This window comes from Lipophrys pholis, assembly GCF_963383615.2.
Source record: "Lipophrys pholis genome assembly, chromosome: 11".
Taxonomy (NCBI): domain Eukaryota; kingdom Metazoa; phylum Chordata; class Actinopteri; order Blenniiformes; family Blenniidae; genus Lipophrys; species Lipophrys pholis.
The window spans coordinates 17,581,701-17,597,669 of NC_137631.1; the positions used below are offsets into that span (position 1 = coordinate 17,581,701).

The window sequence follows — 15,969 nt, forward strand, 5'->3', positions numbered from 1 at the left end:
TTTCTGTATTGAACTAGTGAAAAACCTTTCAAAACCTTTGGAAGTATCAGTGAACCTTATATACATTGTTTCATTCTCTGAAATTCTGCACAAAAGGTCCATGGAAATTAATCACATATAAACTAATCACGCACGCACGCGCACACATTCACACACTCACACACTCACACGAAATTGCTGCATTCCATTTTCAGGAAATCTGCAAACACCTTTTTTTCCAAATAAACAGGAAATGTACTGCAAAACATCTATTTGGACAATGTACAGAGCTAAAATGACAAAATTACATAATATGGGGTCATTTTCTATGACAGTGCTTATCGACAAGATGAAAAGGAAAACATAATTGCATTTACGTATTAAGACTACCTGCATGGCGTTAAGTCCTGTCCAGAGCAGCAGCAGGTCGTTGTGGGTCAGAAGGAAAGAGGCTACAAAAAGCAAATCCTCCTTATTTTTCAGGTTGACAAGGTGACTTCCTGCGGCCAAGCCTGAGCAGCTGTGCTGGGCATCAGTCCAGCTCAGACCTGATTTCCTCACAGTGTAGCAGCTTCTCCCGTCGCCCAACCAGCCGGGTGAACAGTGAGCTGCGGATACACATTAAACATTAAGCTCGACTTTAAAAATCTGCCTGCAGTTACTCTCATTAGGCTGTTAGTGTGATTCTGGTCAAGTGTTGTGCTCCACAATACCTGTTTCCATAAAAAATACAAGTCTCTGCCTCACAGTCATTTGAGGCTGTTTGTGAATTGTAACCACCAGGACCTCGACCTTGAAGCGCGTGCCGGGCTGAAGAGGTTTCATTGTATATTGAGAGTTTATCTCTGAGGAATTTATGTTGAAGGAATGTGAGACCGACTGAGTGTGCGTGTTCTGTAGAGTCAAGGTGGAAAGGATCCACTGCTTCTGAAGGTTCCACGTCAAGACTGCAGCGGTGGTCGTGCTGAATATGTGAAAGGCGGACAGGGACACCGGAGCTGAATGACAGGACAAGTGGTGAAATTTACAAGATTAATACAAATGAAACAACTCCACCGGATTTGTGGTATCTCGATTAAGAGACTCACTAAAGTAAATGGTCTTTGCCTCCAGCGTGGTATCATTCCTGCTTGTTCTCAATGTGATGTTATATCCCATTTGGTCCTCAGCCATTCGCAGTGATAGCTCACAGTCAGGAGAACATGCTGTGTGGTCAATGAGCCCCGCGTACACCTAGAAAGATGTTAGGACAAACAGTATTTCTTTTCTTTCTCATCAAACACAGCAAAATACAGATGAAACAGATGACTAGAACATATCATTTCCTACCCGATGCATTATCTTACCAGATGATTACTTGCACTTCTGCAGGTGACTGTGTAGCTGCCCGGATCTTCACTGGATGAGAAGGACTGGAACGCGACCTCAACCTCAACCGGGTGTGAATGCTGTTCACAGGTCAGCATGACCTGAAAAGAAGTGATCACAGCAAAGTTCTAACATGATACAGAATTAATCATGAATGAGCACAAAAGATCAAATGAAATATATTGGAATATGAACAGAATGTTGTTGTTTTTTCAATCTTACCTGACATAAACTGGCAAGTAGCCAGAGATGCTCTGTACGACCCATTGAAGACCTCAGTCCATCTCATCCAGAAAACCTTTCAGCTGCCACCGATCCACCTGGATACATGCACTCACTTCCTCAGCGACCAACAAGCAATCTTAACTGTGCTTTCACCCATTGGCAGACTCAAGGAAACCTTCGACAGCTGTGCGTAAACATTGGGTTGTGGAAAGTCCCAAGCTATTTGGGTCGCTGACGCACTGCTGGATGTCACCAAACATCAACAGTTTGAAAACCTTTAAATGCCCCTGGTTCTATATATATAATTTTTTTTTTTTTAAAGTTTTTTCAAAGTAAATTTAAGAAGCCCAGTTTTGCTAAATAACCTGTGCTAAATTTTACTTCAATTTCTAAGCAGTTTCCACTTTAAATTTACCGCGTAATCAAAGCCCATGTTTTAATAGATGCTACCCCCGAGTAGTAAAGCTTATGTGAAGGAGGTGGACCCTTCCCCATGTGTGTGTGGGAGGAGAGAGAGAGAGAGAGAGAGAGAGAGAGAGAGAGAGAGAGAGAGAGAGAGAGAGAGAGAGAGAGAGATATTCAACCTAATTTGTTCAGCCTCTTTGTTGGGATAAGAGCAGTTCACCATGCCAACTATGGGCACATGGCCTCTCTTCAAGCCGCGAGCTCTTGGCTCTCGAGGAGAGGAGAGGAGAGGAGAGGAGAGGAGAGGAGAGATGCGGCGATGAGGGGAATGCAGAGGGTAAGCTGAGGTGGTGAGGCTTCAGAGACCATTGAGATCTGTACTGAGGGCAAAGCCTCCAGTTTTTACGCCTGTGTGAGAGCAATCGTAAACCACACAAGTCACAAAGATGTTGTTTTCATGACTGCATTCATGCTCTAAAAAACAAAACAAAACAAAAAAACATGTGATTCTAAATTGTTCTTTGCATTTCAGTGGTGAGAAAGGTTTGGCACAGCCGTGGGGAGTGGTGGAAGCTTGGGCCCATAAGGAATGACAGGAATGTGAAGGGAAGGAGTGATTGACAGACAAAGAGTCCACTGAATGCTTGTGTAGGGGGGAAAGGGATGCCTGACTCCCACTCAGTAATAACCTCTCAGAGGTGAAACATAAACACATGTCAGCTCCACTGATGCTGAATCAGGACGAATGAGTTTGTAATGAGGGTTAGAGGAAGAGAAAATAGTCTGCGTAAGGAGAGCAGAAGTGACAAGAGTACTGAAAATGAATATTTCAGCATAACTAATGTTACACTGTGTACATCGTGTGGGCAGTAACCCACTGATAACTGGTTGTCATAAGAAAAATCAGCAATTATTTAAAAAACTCGAATGGAAATCGCACAAAATTCAGTTACTAAACTGAATTAACTTTCTGCGAACTCTTTATTGTTCTATTTGTCATGGAACAAAGCAAAAAGAAAAAAGAAAGCAACTCTTTTCTGCTTACTGTTATCTTCAGCATTAGCAGAATTGAAGTCCGTGATGAGATAATGGCTCCTAAATAAGCGTTAGCTTACCTTCATTGAAGAAGTGTTTGTCTCAATCGCAACTTTTTTCTTTGCTGCTTCTCACTGCCATTGATTAATTAATTCATGGATGAGCTTCTATCGAGAATGGGTGTTGTGCCAAATTCTGTACGACAATTGTTTCCCATGTGCAGTTGGTATTATTAGATATAAGACGTAAAGACATGTGCTGCATCTTTTGACCTCTAACTAAGTGATGAAACTAATGATTACTGATAAACCACCATCAAGAAATCCTAGGAGAGAAACAATTCAATTAAAAGAAATAAGTAGTAACTCGCCAAATATGAATTTTACTAACTTGCTCAACAGTGTTTTTACAAGCAAAGGTATAAAGTACTTTTTTCCTAAAAGTACTCAATGTACAAGTTAACCTTAATCCCTTTGACAACAGCAGACGCTCAATTCATATGACCTGAACAAAATATATACGTTCAAATCACATTTCTTACACACAATGTTGTTTATGAAATGACACAGTGGCTATCTGTCTAAAACATATTGAGCATTAAGAGGAAATGAGTTGAATATTACTTCAATGAGCGGGCATATTAAATTACAACTTGTGTGTGTGTGTGTGTGTGTGTGTGTGTGTGTGTGTGTGTGTGCGTGTGTGCGTGTGTGTGTTTGTGCTATAAATGTGCTATAAATGGATGACATAATACAGCTTGTACTTCAGTATGAATAAAACTGAATAACTACAAAAGTATTAGTCAAACAAAGTACTACTTGGTTTCACAAAGGTTTATGTAAGTCATTGTAACCCTTGGAAAAGCTCACATAGCAGGTTTGCTGACAGTCTGGCAATAAATGACACTAATGAAACTTTTTTTTTTTTTACAATTTTACTTTAAAAACCTACAGGAAACAGAAAAAAATACATAATTCCTAAAAAAACAAAAAAAACTAAACAAAACTAATGATAAGACTATTTGGCTAATATATCCCCCAAGATAACCCAAAATGCAAATACACAGTTTAATTAGCAACAAAAAAAAAAGCAAAAACAAAAAAAAAAAAACATCTATGACATCAGTTATGAATGCACATCTTAATAAAAGCTAATGCTGTTGAAAGGATTAGAAAACTACCTACATTGGCACAGCAGAAAATATCAACTAAAGTGCAGACAATCCTACTTGGAAAAAAGAAAAAAAACAAAAAACTTAAATCACATATTTTCAGTATATTTTAGTTACAACTATGACTCGGTGTCAGTGTTGTAAAGTGTACTGTTATGAAATAATGAAACATGGCTGGTTTCCATGCTTGTCCATTACAATAGTGATCCAAATGTCCCTTTTACTCATACATCGTCTCCATTCATGCAGCTCTGCTTCATGTTTCTATGTGTAACCTCTATTTTAGTTCCACTGGCAGGAACAGTCCAGAGGCTCTTGGAAGCTGTACTCCACCACTGTGGCATTACGAGAGCAGTAAAGTATAACGGATCGGGTTTGCAGTCCACTTTCACGGCAGCACTTACAAAACCTGGCGTGACTGTTGATGTTAAAGTTAAATATGGTGGCAGATGGACATTTACCATCACAGGAATACACAGTGACCTGTGGGCAGAAGCAGAGGGAGACAGAATGACAGGAACAGTCTCAGTAATGTCTTCCTGCACAAAACAACTTTGGTAGGAGACAGAAAAGGTCAAATTTATCCTTTTTGCTTGATTTACTGATTATACAACATTCAAAATGAAAACATTTACATGCTACATTTCAGATATGGAAAAACAATAATTTAATGAATAATAAACAATTTTATATTAAAATGCAACAGTTGATCAGGGATGCTCCTGCAGTTGTACTTCTTCCTGTTGATGAATTTCACTTATTGATTTTATTTGCTTTTTTTTTTTTTTTTGTGGCTGCTAACCTCTACATAAAAACTAATAATGATATTTTTTTTGTTTTCATGAGATGACAGCTAAAAACCTATAAATTGGTCCAACTACAGAGCGACACAATTCAACCACATAAATTAAAGTGGTTTCTTCTATTGTATGTTGTAGAATATATCAGTAATAACACATTTGTTTTGACTTCAAGTTGATATTCAATATAATATTTTGTCATCCATAAACTGATCAGGTGTTAAATTCCATTCTGCAACCAATGTATGATGATAATTAAGGCAGCATTATTCGTATTAACTGTAAACATATAAACCATTAACAATTTTTATGTCCCCATGAATTTCCCTTTCCGATGACCAATTAAAATGTAAAACCTATACTCATATCTGTGTTGTTTGTGCGTTTAGCTCAGCGTCTTTCTTACTGGTGCATTGCTCCTGCAGTCGTCCTTTCTGATCGTCGTCCGAATGGCCACACGCTTACAGGTCTTGCCATCCTCTTTACCTATGCGTATGTTTACATAGATATAAAATGCACACACAAAGTTAACAGAGGAAAAGAACTCTCTTAATACAGAAACCTCATAACAAGATGGCATCACTGCCAGCATATTTCTTTGGATGGTACAATTTGCAGAGATACAAGTTCATACATCCACAAAAGTGTGCACAAACAGTGACATATTTCCACATTAAGATACACTCTGATCATTGTACCACAAAGACTGACATACCCTGAAGCGCCTACTGAGTGGGGCTCTTTGTTGCCCAGCAGTTGGAGTTTGCTTTGACAGCTGGGTGATGGGGCATATACACATCGCACATCAGAGGCCTGACGCATGGCTACTGATCTAAACTTTAACTTGCTTTTAAACCAACCAATATGGCATGAAAATCTGAGAAGGATAGGCTATTTTCATTCCTTCATGATCACTAGCTGTGCAAATTTGGAGCCTTAATTGTGGCTTCTTTTTTATTAATTTTTTGCTTTAACACTATGAATTGTAAAAGTGAAATAAAGAAACAAGCTCCTAAAACAAGACGAACACAAAAATAGAGACACACAAACACAGACCAGTGATATTCAGGACGTAAGTGAAGAACTTTAAGTGGGAACAGTACAAGGTGATGGTACCTGTGTCACAGTTAGTACTACCAGTGGGTGTTACAGGGTTAACGGTAAATGGTAAAACACCCACTCCAGAACCTGGGAGCATCGCCAGGAACACAGCCGTCCAGTTCAACGAACATCAGGGGAACACAGCGTTAAGTTTTGTTCAGAAAACACAGGTTAATGTCACACAGAAACAGGATGGAATTAGTGCGGCTGGCATGCACATGGATTTGACTTCTTTTTGGGTCACTCGTGGCAGCCGGCCAAAGAACACAAGTCATTTGATGTACTACAAAGCTCAGCAGGGCAAATTCTAACCCCTGCACCATCTTACATCCTCATTGTTACAGCGCTCACCGGGGAGCAACCTGATTGGCCAAATTGCAAGGATACTGCAGAAGCGGGCAAGCGAGCAAGGGCAAAATGCTGAATCCAAAGAGGGAAAATGTCACCATGGCTTGTTTATTAAAGGTTCATTTCACACAAGTTGGAAAAATCTCATTATGCAACAAAGAAGAACTGAAGACCAGTTAACACATCTACAAGTCCAGAAAAGTACAAAAATCCCCATTAAATGATGAGTACAGTAATTCACTCTGTGCTTTGACAGTTATCTTTAGAATTTTTTATAATCTTTTCATAAAATAAAACTTCTTGCTGAGTTGTGTTGGTTCTGGAAAATTGAAAAAGGCCCCTGGGAAAGCCAGATCATTTTTAATGTGGTCATCAGCCCACAGGTTTTATCTCCACCCTCTACAAAAGGCCACACCAAAACCATTCAGCCAATAAGCCCATCCACTGCCAGGCAACAAGGCGCTCACCCCCAGCTAATCGATTGCTCCAAGCATGACCACAAGCCCCTAAAACAAAATCTGTACACTTACATGTCCTGCAGCAGCCGTCCACATAGCTCTGAACAATACCTCCATTCTGCATGGGGAGAACAAAAAGATGAAAACCTAAATAAACCAATTGCATTATATAATATTGCATAATCTTGGTGTACTACTAGTGACATTTGAGAAAATTGAGCTCCATGCAAAGTTATTAAGATAGTGTAATTGTAGATAAGGATATTCAGCACATTTAAAGGTCCTGACCTGAATACATTCCGTATCATTGAAAGGTGGACAAACCACTCCAGAGGCAAGTATCACTGCTCCCACTGCTGTTTCCATACAGTCGTAGCGAGTACAGTTCTCCACCCAGGAGCTCCCTGCCTGCACACACATTCGCAATTAACAGCGCCCGGAATAGAGTAAACCGAGCCCAGGTGGGAAATTTGTTTTTTCATCCCTCTTACAGTGAAAAGCTCTGTTGTTCCATTTTCATTAGTAAAAGTGCAGGAGATGTTTTTGCAGGAGCCGCAGCACACCTGAGGATCCGTGGACTGAACATAAACCTGGTGCTGGAAAAGATAAGGTGAATACAGGAGTGAAGGTCAACTGAAAGACAGAGAGAACTACGAGGGGTTTGGATTTGGTTGGAGTGATGCAAAGGTGGTCAGTCATACTGTATGTAAATTAAATACTGTATACTGAAAATCCACACTCTTTAATCAAATGTTATTTGGCAAATAAATTCACAAAAGGTCTCTAGTATCTGGTTACCCAAGGTTTATAAGTGTACAACCCGCTTGGGAAATACTGATCTTAATGCACAAAGTAGTAAATCTCTATTAGTAACTCAACAGGCACACGTGCAGTGCGTCACACACACACACTTTTTAAACAGCACGTTTTGTTGCTCTTGGTTATTTGTAGCAGACATTCTGCCAAGTTAATTAAATACCGGCAGCACAACACAAAGCAGAAATGGTTTCATATAGACTGTTAGCACATTATTGAGAATGGCATTATTCACAGTGCATGCATAAAGTATCACAGCGCTTCACTTTACAGTTACGCGTTACAGCCTTATTCTGAAATGTATTACATTAATTCGTTCCCTAAAGATTAGACACATAATACAACAAGATGAGAATGTGCTTTTTCTTTTGCAAATTTATAACAAAAATTTAAGTAAGAAATCATATATACTGAAGTATTGAGAGCCTTTGCTCAATACTTTTTAAATTCACCTTTGGCAGCAATTACAGCCTCGTCAACCCTCTCAGATGCTCAATATCAAAGAAGGGGATTGTCACCTTTTTATATGTGGTATATCTGGAATTGTCCATCTCGAGTCCACATGGTCACAAAAAGAAAAAGAAAAAAAAAACATCTGCAGCTGGAGGAGGACAGATAAATTAAGTAAGGACTTATTAAAATAGGGTCTCAGCTATTACCGGGTGAGACATCTTCTCCTCCTGGCACACAACACACTTGGCACACCTTTCTTTTGGTAGTTTGGCCCAGTCCTCTTTGCAGCACTTCTCAACATTCGAGTGGATGGGAAGTGTTGGTACAGAGACATTTTTAGATCTCTCCAGAGATGTTCAATTGGATTCATGTCTGGGCTCAGGCTGGGCCACTCAAGGACATTCAGAGTTGTAAATAAAACACTCCTTTGATAGCTTTGCTGTGTGCTTCAAGTTGATATCCTGCTGAAAGGTGAACCGTCACTCCAGTCTGAGGTCAAGAGCGCTCTGGAGCAGGTTTCATCCAGAAGTCTCTGTGTATTGCTGCATTCATCGCTCCCGCTATCGTGACAAGTCTCCCAGTTCCTGCCACTGAAAAGCATTCCCACGGCATGATGCTGCCACCACCATGCTACAGAGATGGCATTGGCCTGTCTGATAATGAGTAGTGATGGTTCCTCCAAACATGATGTCAAAGAGTTCAAGTTCTGTTTCATCAGATTAGAGAATGTTGTTCTCATGATGCAAGTCCTTCAGGTGCATGTTGGCAAACTTTTACAAATGAGTGCCTTCTGTCTGACCACTCTTCCATAGAAGCCTGATTGGTGGATGGCTACAGAGATGGTTGTCCTTCTGGAAGATCCTCTTCTCTTCACAAAGGCATGCTCGAGCTCTGACCGAGTGACCATCGGGTTCTTGGTCACCTCCTTGACGAAGGCCCTTTTCTCCTGATCACTCAGTTTAGACAGCGACCAGTTCCAGGCAGAGTCCAAACTTCCTCCAGGTATGGATAATGGATGCCACTGGGCTCATTGGGACCTTTAAAGGAGCAGACCTTTTTTCCTGTACTTGTCTCTGCATTTGTGCTTCGAGACAATCCTGTCTCAGAGGTCTACAGACGATTCCTTTGACTTCATGTTTGGTTTGTGCTCTGACCTGCACTGTCAACTGTGAGGCCTTACATAGACGGCATGTGCCGTTCCAAATCATGTCCAAGCAATTCAATTTTGCCCAGATGGACTCCAATAAAGCTGTAGAAACGTCTAAAGTATGATCAGTTGAAACAGGATGTAGGTGAGCTTAATTTTGAGGTTCTTTTTTGTTTTTAGTTTCAAGCTTGTTTTCTTTTAGTATGCAAATATGTCAACCTAAGAGCCAACCTGGCTCTAATAATGGAGAAAAGATGACAATTGTCTTTTCTCACATTAACCACAAAACATACCACTAATTCTAAGAGTCAAGTGTGGTTATTTGCGATGGGATAATGCAGCATTAACAAAGAAAAGCTGGATACCCAAATGCACTGTCATGCACTTCAAACAGTACATATTCCATTTTTTTAAAAACAGAGTAAAAAAAACATCCAAAAACTCTACAAGATAAATGTGTTGAGTACATACTGGTCCACATTTTTGGGTACAGTTGACGGAGGTGATTTCCATGGCATAGAAGCCAGAATCTGGGTCTCGCTGGTGAAGGCACTGAACGGTGTAGCACATTTCTCCTTCAAAGTACTGAACCAGAGACTGGCCCGGGCTCAGCACAGTCACCCCTTGGAAAAGACATACTTCTGCTTTCTCTATACAAGATCACACAAAACACAGGATGAGACATTTCTCCTGTGTATGATACATTTTGTGATACAAAACCAATACTGCCGATAGATAGTTTGTTGACACACTACTTTCAGGTGTCCAGAATGGTTTACACATACGGCATGAGTGTTGAGAACAGCCGCATTCTGCGCTCCTGCCGGGCACCTCAACCAACACCTCCCCCTGAGAAAAAAACAAGAGTGCTGACTTAACTATTTTTTTCCTCACTTTTACCTCCTTCTGGCATAAACCCTGATTACACTGTGACTTTGGTCTGAGTTTTTTGCTGACTTACCACCTGACAAATGGGGAGGGAGCTGTCCTCACATTGGCACGCTGAGCATAGCAGTAAAAAACAAAAAAGGAAAAAGTTAGTGAGAAGTAGATTGACGTTTATCCAAGTACGTGACAGGCATAACAACTTTGAAGATAATTGCTGCAGTAATGAATGGGTCTCAGTAATAAACAGAGAAAAAAAACTGGAGTGTTTTTGAATACCACAGTGATATTGAGGACAGCAATGATCGGGAACAGCGGTTTGGACCAAAGAGAGACCAGGTGCACAGCTCACAGATGATTCGGGGCACAGATTGACATCACACACTGTGATGCATGGGAGATGATATAAATATTACTTTGAAGTCACGGATACAAGAATGCGGACACGCGAGTGAACACACGCAGCTCACCACAGTGGTACTGCGGACAGCAGCTGTTGGTGGTGTTTAGATCCACAGCCAAAATTTCTCCATGCGAGCAGGCTGGAATAGGCTCAATACATGACTCACACACTGGTCACAGAGAGAAGAGAGAGATTCACAGCTTTACTGATGTAATTGATGGAAGTGGGTAAGAGGGACTCCCAGTGGGGCTCCAACATTGACCTACAGACTTATGTTTTTTTTTAGACTGGCCTGTGTATAACAATTAAAACTCACCACACAGGTAAGAGTAGCAGCAGGATTTTTGCCCCCTGACCTCAACGAGGAACTGATCCTCCCTGCAGTCGGGGGAAGAGATGGGAGGGCATGCCATGGGGTCACACTCTGTGGGAGCGCATTTAGTCAACACAAAAGTTTAACCAAGTGGCATCATAAAAAGAAAGTTTGCAACATGAGTGATGAAAGCTTTCTCTTACCACATCGGTACTCTGGACAGCAGGACATGGTGCTGTACCCAATCACCAGCCTGTTTCCATTATCACAAGGCGGAGCATCGCTGTCACAGATGGTCATGTTACACTCTGAAAAGAGGTGAAGGAAAAAATAGCATAGCTTTTTTGGTGCCAGAAACATGATTAACAATATATCAATATAGAAGAGTTTGAACCAAAGATGGAACTAACTGCAAAGGTTAAATAACATCTCACAAAGACCATCTTTTTTTGAGTGAACTGATTTACTTGTCAAAGATGAGCACTTTTAAACATACCACATATCTTCTTTGGGCAGCAGGCTCCTTCTTCCAGGACATCCAGCACGTACTCACCCTCCCTCTCACACAGTGGTGTGGGAACAGAGTGGCAGTCTGGTTCGACAGCTATCACAGAGCCATTCTCCATACACTTGTACAGACAGCAGCCGCGAGCAGAGCCATTCCACACCTCTCCCGGGGCCCGGGGGTTCCCCTCATTATCTGTGCACACTGGATACACCAGGACCAAGATGTGCGCACAATGTCCAACAGTACAGTGCTCATCACAAAGGCATGTAATTACTCTCTCACTCACCGCAGCGATCCTCTGTTACACAGTAAGGGGAGTCGGCACGGTGCAGGATGGTGCCACTGCGACACACACACTCCTCTCTGATGAAGGAGCAGGTGGTCTCCTCGTAGTACTCTCTGTTCACACAGGTGCGGCTGGTGCAGGTGCTCACACATGGCTGATACTCCTTACCGGGGGGACACCGCAATGCTACAAGACGACAGGCCCTTAGAGATGTACGAGCAATCGAAGAACAGGTACATCTGCAAACATGCATTTCTTTGCCCGTGTCTCCTTACGGCAGAAGTTGTGACGTCTCCAGCTAATGCAGACTTGATGCGTGTAGCAAACTGCTACGTAGGCTGCCAGAAAGTCACACTGGTGATCTTTGTAATGCAGGTCCCCTGCCCACATGATGTCGCAGAACTGTTCTGGAGGCACCTGCAGGCACACAACCAGGTCATGTGCACTGTCGGAGGTAAGGGTACAGTGGGAGCCTCTGTAGGGGGTACCCTGACATATCACTACTGTAATTATTGCACTACAAGGTAATTATGAATTGCTTGCTGACAGCAAAAATAGCCCACAATAATTCCAAAACAGTCAAAAGTCGGAAAACATGATTTTACCGTTTTATTATTTAATTAGGCAAGATTATGTCTTTATATGAGCAAAGCAAATGCAGCGCAAAGTATTCAGATGTCCATCCATATGCTAAACTGCTTTAGCATCCCAGCTGACTGGAAGTAAAGGCAGGTCGTCAATCCATATCTGAACAAACACAGAGATGGACAATCTCTCAAAAACACACCTACTGCGTGAGCAATTTAGGGTAACCAAACCTGGTTTTATTAATGAATAACTAATAAAGCAATCCAACACAATAACAAGTATAAATTACACTAAACTCAATTAAAATTAAATCTTTGTACTATGAGAATACAACAACCCTGAGTAAGTTTACAACTCCCTACAGTTTATTTCATTTGCTTGTGTTGTATTTCAGCGAATGGGTGTTTAGATTTTATGTTGATCCCTTTAAATCTTTTTAATAGCTGATTATGTTGGTTTCTAAAATGATAAATGGTAAACTAAAGCTTGTTATACTTTATGACTTCTTCGAAACCCAAATATATTAAAATCACAGTGATATGGAACAATAAAATATCCTCACATTTAAATAGCTGCCGTGAAAGAATATTTGGGATTTTGCATAGAGATTATTATATGTTTCACTCAATATTCATATGATTTAATTGTGTTTTCATTTGCTAAAATCCTAACAAAGACACTTTGCAATCAAGCTTGAAGAGCACCGTGTGAACAGTCAGTACCTTGCTGTGACATGGCGTGAATGGTCGTTGTCGGAGCATAGAAAGACAGATAGAGCAGTCACCGGTGGTGCAGTTGTCTCCGACCCTGCGAGTGTGCTCGGCCTCATCAGTGGTGTTGACTCTCCACGCCTGCAGGAAGAGCATCATGTCTCCCACCTCTCTGACCACTGTGCCGTTGGGCAGCTTCAGATCATCTTCAGGGTTCCCATCACAGCAACCTGGTAGAGTGGACAGGTGGACTTTCTGTGCAGGTGTTATGTTTAACCTGTATTGCTACAGACAGTGAGCAACGTGGGTGTAGAGTGGGAAAATGTCTATGTGAAAGTGCCTAATTAAACTGAATGGCTCTCAACGTCTCAAATTGTCATATCACATAATGACTCAAGTCAAAGCGATGTTGCAATTTAGACATTAAGCCTTTAGGTGTTGAAAGATGGCACTTAGATAAATGAGGCTGGCGCGGATGTAGTCAAAGCTGATGTGTTTATATGTGTGTGCCTGCATGTGGACTCACCACACAAGCCTCGGGTGGGCACAGATGCGTTATTTGGAGCGATGTACTGCAGCACGAGGATGCCGGTGCTGTGATACCACTGTATGCTGATCCCACCAGGTGTGTGGATCAGGTACATGCTGCCTGTATCTTCCACATAAAGGGAGTGGCGTGAAAAAGGAAGTCGAGCAGGTCTGTAATTTACTGTAACCTGAAGATAAAGAAAAAAACAGACAAATCATTTACTTGGGAGCTGACAGGATTTGGCATGCGTACTTCTTGTAACCATAACACCTAGATTTTCCAAGGTATCGAGAAAATTCCAAAAGTATCAAAAAGCCAAGAAATACAACTTTGTGTCTCTTTATAGCTATTATGATGCCCCTCTGGACTTCCACAGCTCGACCAAACAATCATAACAAATACACAATCGTACTGAATAAATGATGGATTTTGAGTTGAAGTTATTATGGGGAAATGGAAAGAAACACTCACTCATTGCACATATTTGACAAGTCAAGCGTCATAAAATAAAATCACAATTAATTCAGTCACCTTGCGATCGAGTCGATTGATAATAATTCTGTAGGAGGAGGTGGTAATGTTCAGCTTCTTGAAACAAAGACCAGATGTTCCCCCTGTGGGACTCTTGTTGGGAATATAAATGAGAGATTTTATGAACATATAATTTTTTATGAATATTTTGATTTGAGTGCAAGCACGACCACAAAGAATGACAAGGACCAGAAGACATTCTACTCACAGTTCGTCTGATGGAGTTTACACTCTGCAAAAAGACCAAAACTTCACTTACCAAAAATTGATTATCAGGTGTATACTTTTTAGTGTTTCATCAGTGCATTTTTTCATCTACTACTTTGTTTTATAACACAATAACCAAAACACTCCCAAACAGGGCTCTGGCAGGACTGTAATAAACTGAATAAATAGAAATCATATTTAGTATATGTCGAAAGAAAGACACAGTTCAACTTGCTTTCTTGATCGAATCAACCATAAAGTGCATCTTTGATTGTATGTGAAAAACATTAATTATCAACAACAATGCAGTTCATATAGAAGCCTGTGACAGGTACATGAAGGTCATATTTTTCACTTTCCATCTTACCTGGCTGGTTGGACATTTTTCCACAGCCCCAATAATCATCTCTCGAGGCAGATTAACCAAAATATAGGAGCCATTGTCATATAAGGCCACATTATTACCATCAAATGTGATCACACGTAAGTCCGACATCACAGTGCAGCGACCTGCAGAGACAAACCCAGAATATGGACAGTAATTCAATAATATGGACATATTTCAACATATGCAACTGATCGTACATGGGCACTGCCACTGAGGACAGCAGGGGTCTGTGTTGAGGAGGATGGGCAGGCCCAGCAAGCTGCACTGAGGTGCAGTCGTGTTGTAGCGGCAATGGAGGGACGAGTTGTGAAGTAGCAACTCTCCATTGAAGCATATGAGCTCAGCACACTCGTCAACACGATAGGAGTATGGAGGCTGTAAAACAAATATATACATTTATATATATGAATATATGCATGTGTTTTTAAATAGCCTTTTTCCATGCCATAGTCCGAACAGTCACTGTAAACCGCAACTGACATAGTAAACATACATTTTCTTTTTTTTAATGATACACCTAATTACAAATAAACCCATTTTCAGCGCCATGAGTAACACCTTTCTTGCTATGAAGTAGGTTGTGAAAAAGACTTCTTAATAATGAAACCAAGAAGAAATCAGTCTAACTGAATTATTTATGGAAGTAATCAATCACAATGTAAACCTAAACTGTACTGATTTCTCCTCCAGTTGTTTGAATGCATGCCATAAGACTGTTTAGTCAGTGTGTGTACTAAACACTTACTGTGCAGGGAGTTGTGGGCAAGAGGAAAGGATGTGTGGTTGATGTTTCCTCTGTTATAGGAGAGGTGTACGGACTTGTCATTACTTCTGTAGTTGTGGGCTCGCTGGTTGTTGGAGGTGGTGTTGCGGTTGTCACGACCACTGTTGAAGTATCTGTTGAAGCGATGGTCTCAACGGGAGTGGCTGTAGGAGGTGGAGCAGGTGGAGGGGTAGTTGATGATTTGGTGGTGGTTTCAGGTTCAGAAGTGGTGGTGGTCGGCGTTGGGACAGTGGTGGGTGGCGGGTGTGTTGTTGTTGGGGTTAGTGGAAGTGTGGAGGAGGTCGACGGTGCTGGTGTTGTTGGTGAGGTAGCGGGGGTGGAGGTTGGAGTGGACAACATGGCGGTGGAAGCTGAGGTGGTGGGAGAGGGAGGAGATGAAGTCGGCGGAATCGTAGTGGGTACGGTGGGCAGAGTCGTGGGTGCCACTGAGGTGACAGTTGTGGTAGTTACTGTAGTTTGTGGGGGAGTCATTTCAGTCGTAGCAGTTGTTGGCTGGGTGGAGGGAGGAAGAGTGGTAGAAACAGTGGTGGG

The 15,969-nt window shown here is 41.4% G+C and overlaps 2 protein-coding genes across 2 annotated transcripts in view; both read right to left on the reverse strand.

Moving 5' to 3' along the window:
- The window catches only part of ptprq (protein tyrosine phosphatase receptor type Q), a gene marked incomplete at its 5' end in the record, with an annotated part of 38,414 nt that extends 36,409 nt beyond the window's left edge, over positions 1-2,005 (reverse strand). Inside the window, 5 exons of the mRNA XM_080474794.1 lie at positions 370-587; positions 693-977; positions 1,068-1,212; positions 1,326-1,448; positions 1,988-2,005. Coding sequence (XP_080330920.1) covers positions 370-587; positions 693-977; positions 1,068-1,212; positions 1,326-1,448; positions 1,988-2,005 — 789 coding nt within the window. The remainder of the gene's footprint in view (positions 1-369; positions 588-692; positions 978-1,067; positions 1,213-1,325; positions 1,449-1,987) is intronic.
- Positions 2,006-3,941: 1,936 nt separating this feature from the next.
- The window catches only part of otogl (otogelin-like), a gene marked incomplete at its 5' end in the record, with an annotated part of 29,242 nt that continues 17,214 nt past the window's right edge, over positions 3,942-15,969 (reverse strand). Inside the window, 23 exons of the mRNA XM_080474795.1 lie at positions 3,942-4,666; positions 5,390-5,469; positions 6,100-6,171; positions 6,963-7,008; positions 7,179-7,298; positions 7,382-7,486; positions 9,778-9,956; positions 10,092-10,155; positions 10,268-10,308; positions 10,471-10,575; positions 10,662-10,763; positions 10,911-11,018; positions 11,111-11,215; positions 11,404-11,616; positions 11,702-11,887; positions 11,977-12,118; positions 13,012-13,229; positions 13,526-13,715; positions 14,060-14,152; positions 14,268-14,291; positions 14,634-14,776; positions 14,852-15,029; positions 15,400-15,930. Of these exons, the coding sequence (XP_080330921.1) occupies positions 4,466-4,666; positions 5,390-5,469; positions 6,100-6,171; positions 6,963-7,008; positions 7,179-7,298; positions 7,382-7,486; positions 9,778-9,956; positions 10,092-10,155; positions 10,268-10,308; positions 10,471-10,575; positions 10,662-10,763; positions 10,911-11,018; positions 11,111-11,215; positions 11,404-11,616; positions 11,702-11,887; positions 11,977-12,118; positions 13,012-13,229; positions 13,526-13,715; positions 14,060-14,152; positions 14,268-14,291; positions 14,634-14,776; positions 14,852-15,029; positions 15,400-15,930 (3,246 nt within the window). The 3' untranslated portion in view covers positions 3,942-4,465. The remainder of the gene's footprint in view (positions 4,667-5,389; positions 5,470-6,099; positions 6,172-6,962; positions 7,009-7,178; positions 7,299-7,381; positions 7,487-9,777; positions 9,957-10,091; positions 10,156-10,267; positions 10,309-10,470; positions 10,576-10,661; positions 10,764-10,910; positions 11,019-11,110; positions 11,216-11,403; positions 11,617-11,701; positions 11,888-11,976; positions 12,119-13,011; positions 13,230-13,525; positions 13,716-14,059; positions 14,153-14,267; positions 14,292-14,633; positions 14,777-14,851; positions 15,030-15,399; positions 15,931-15,969) is intronic.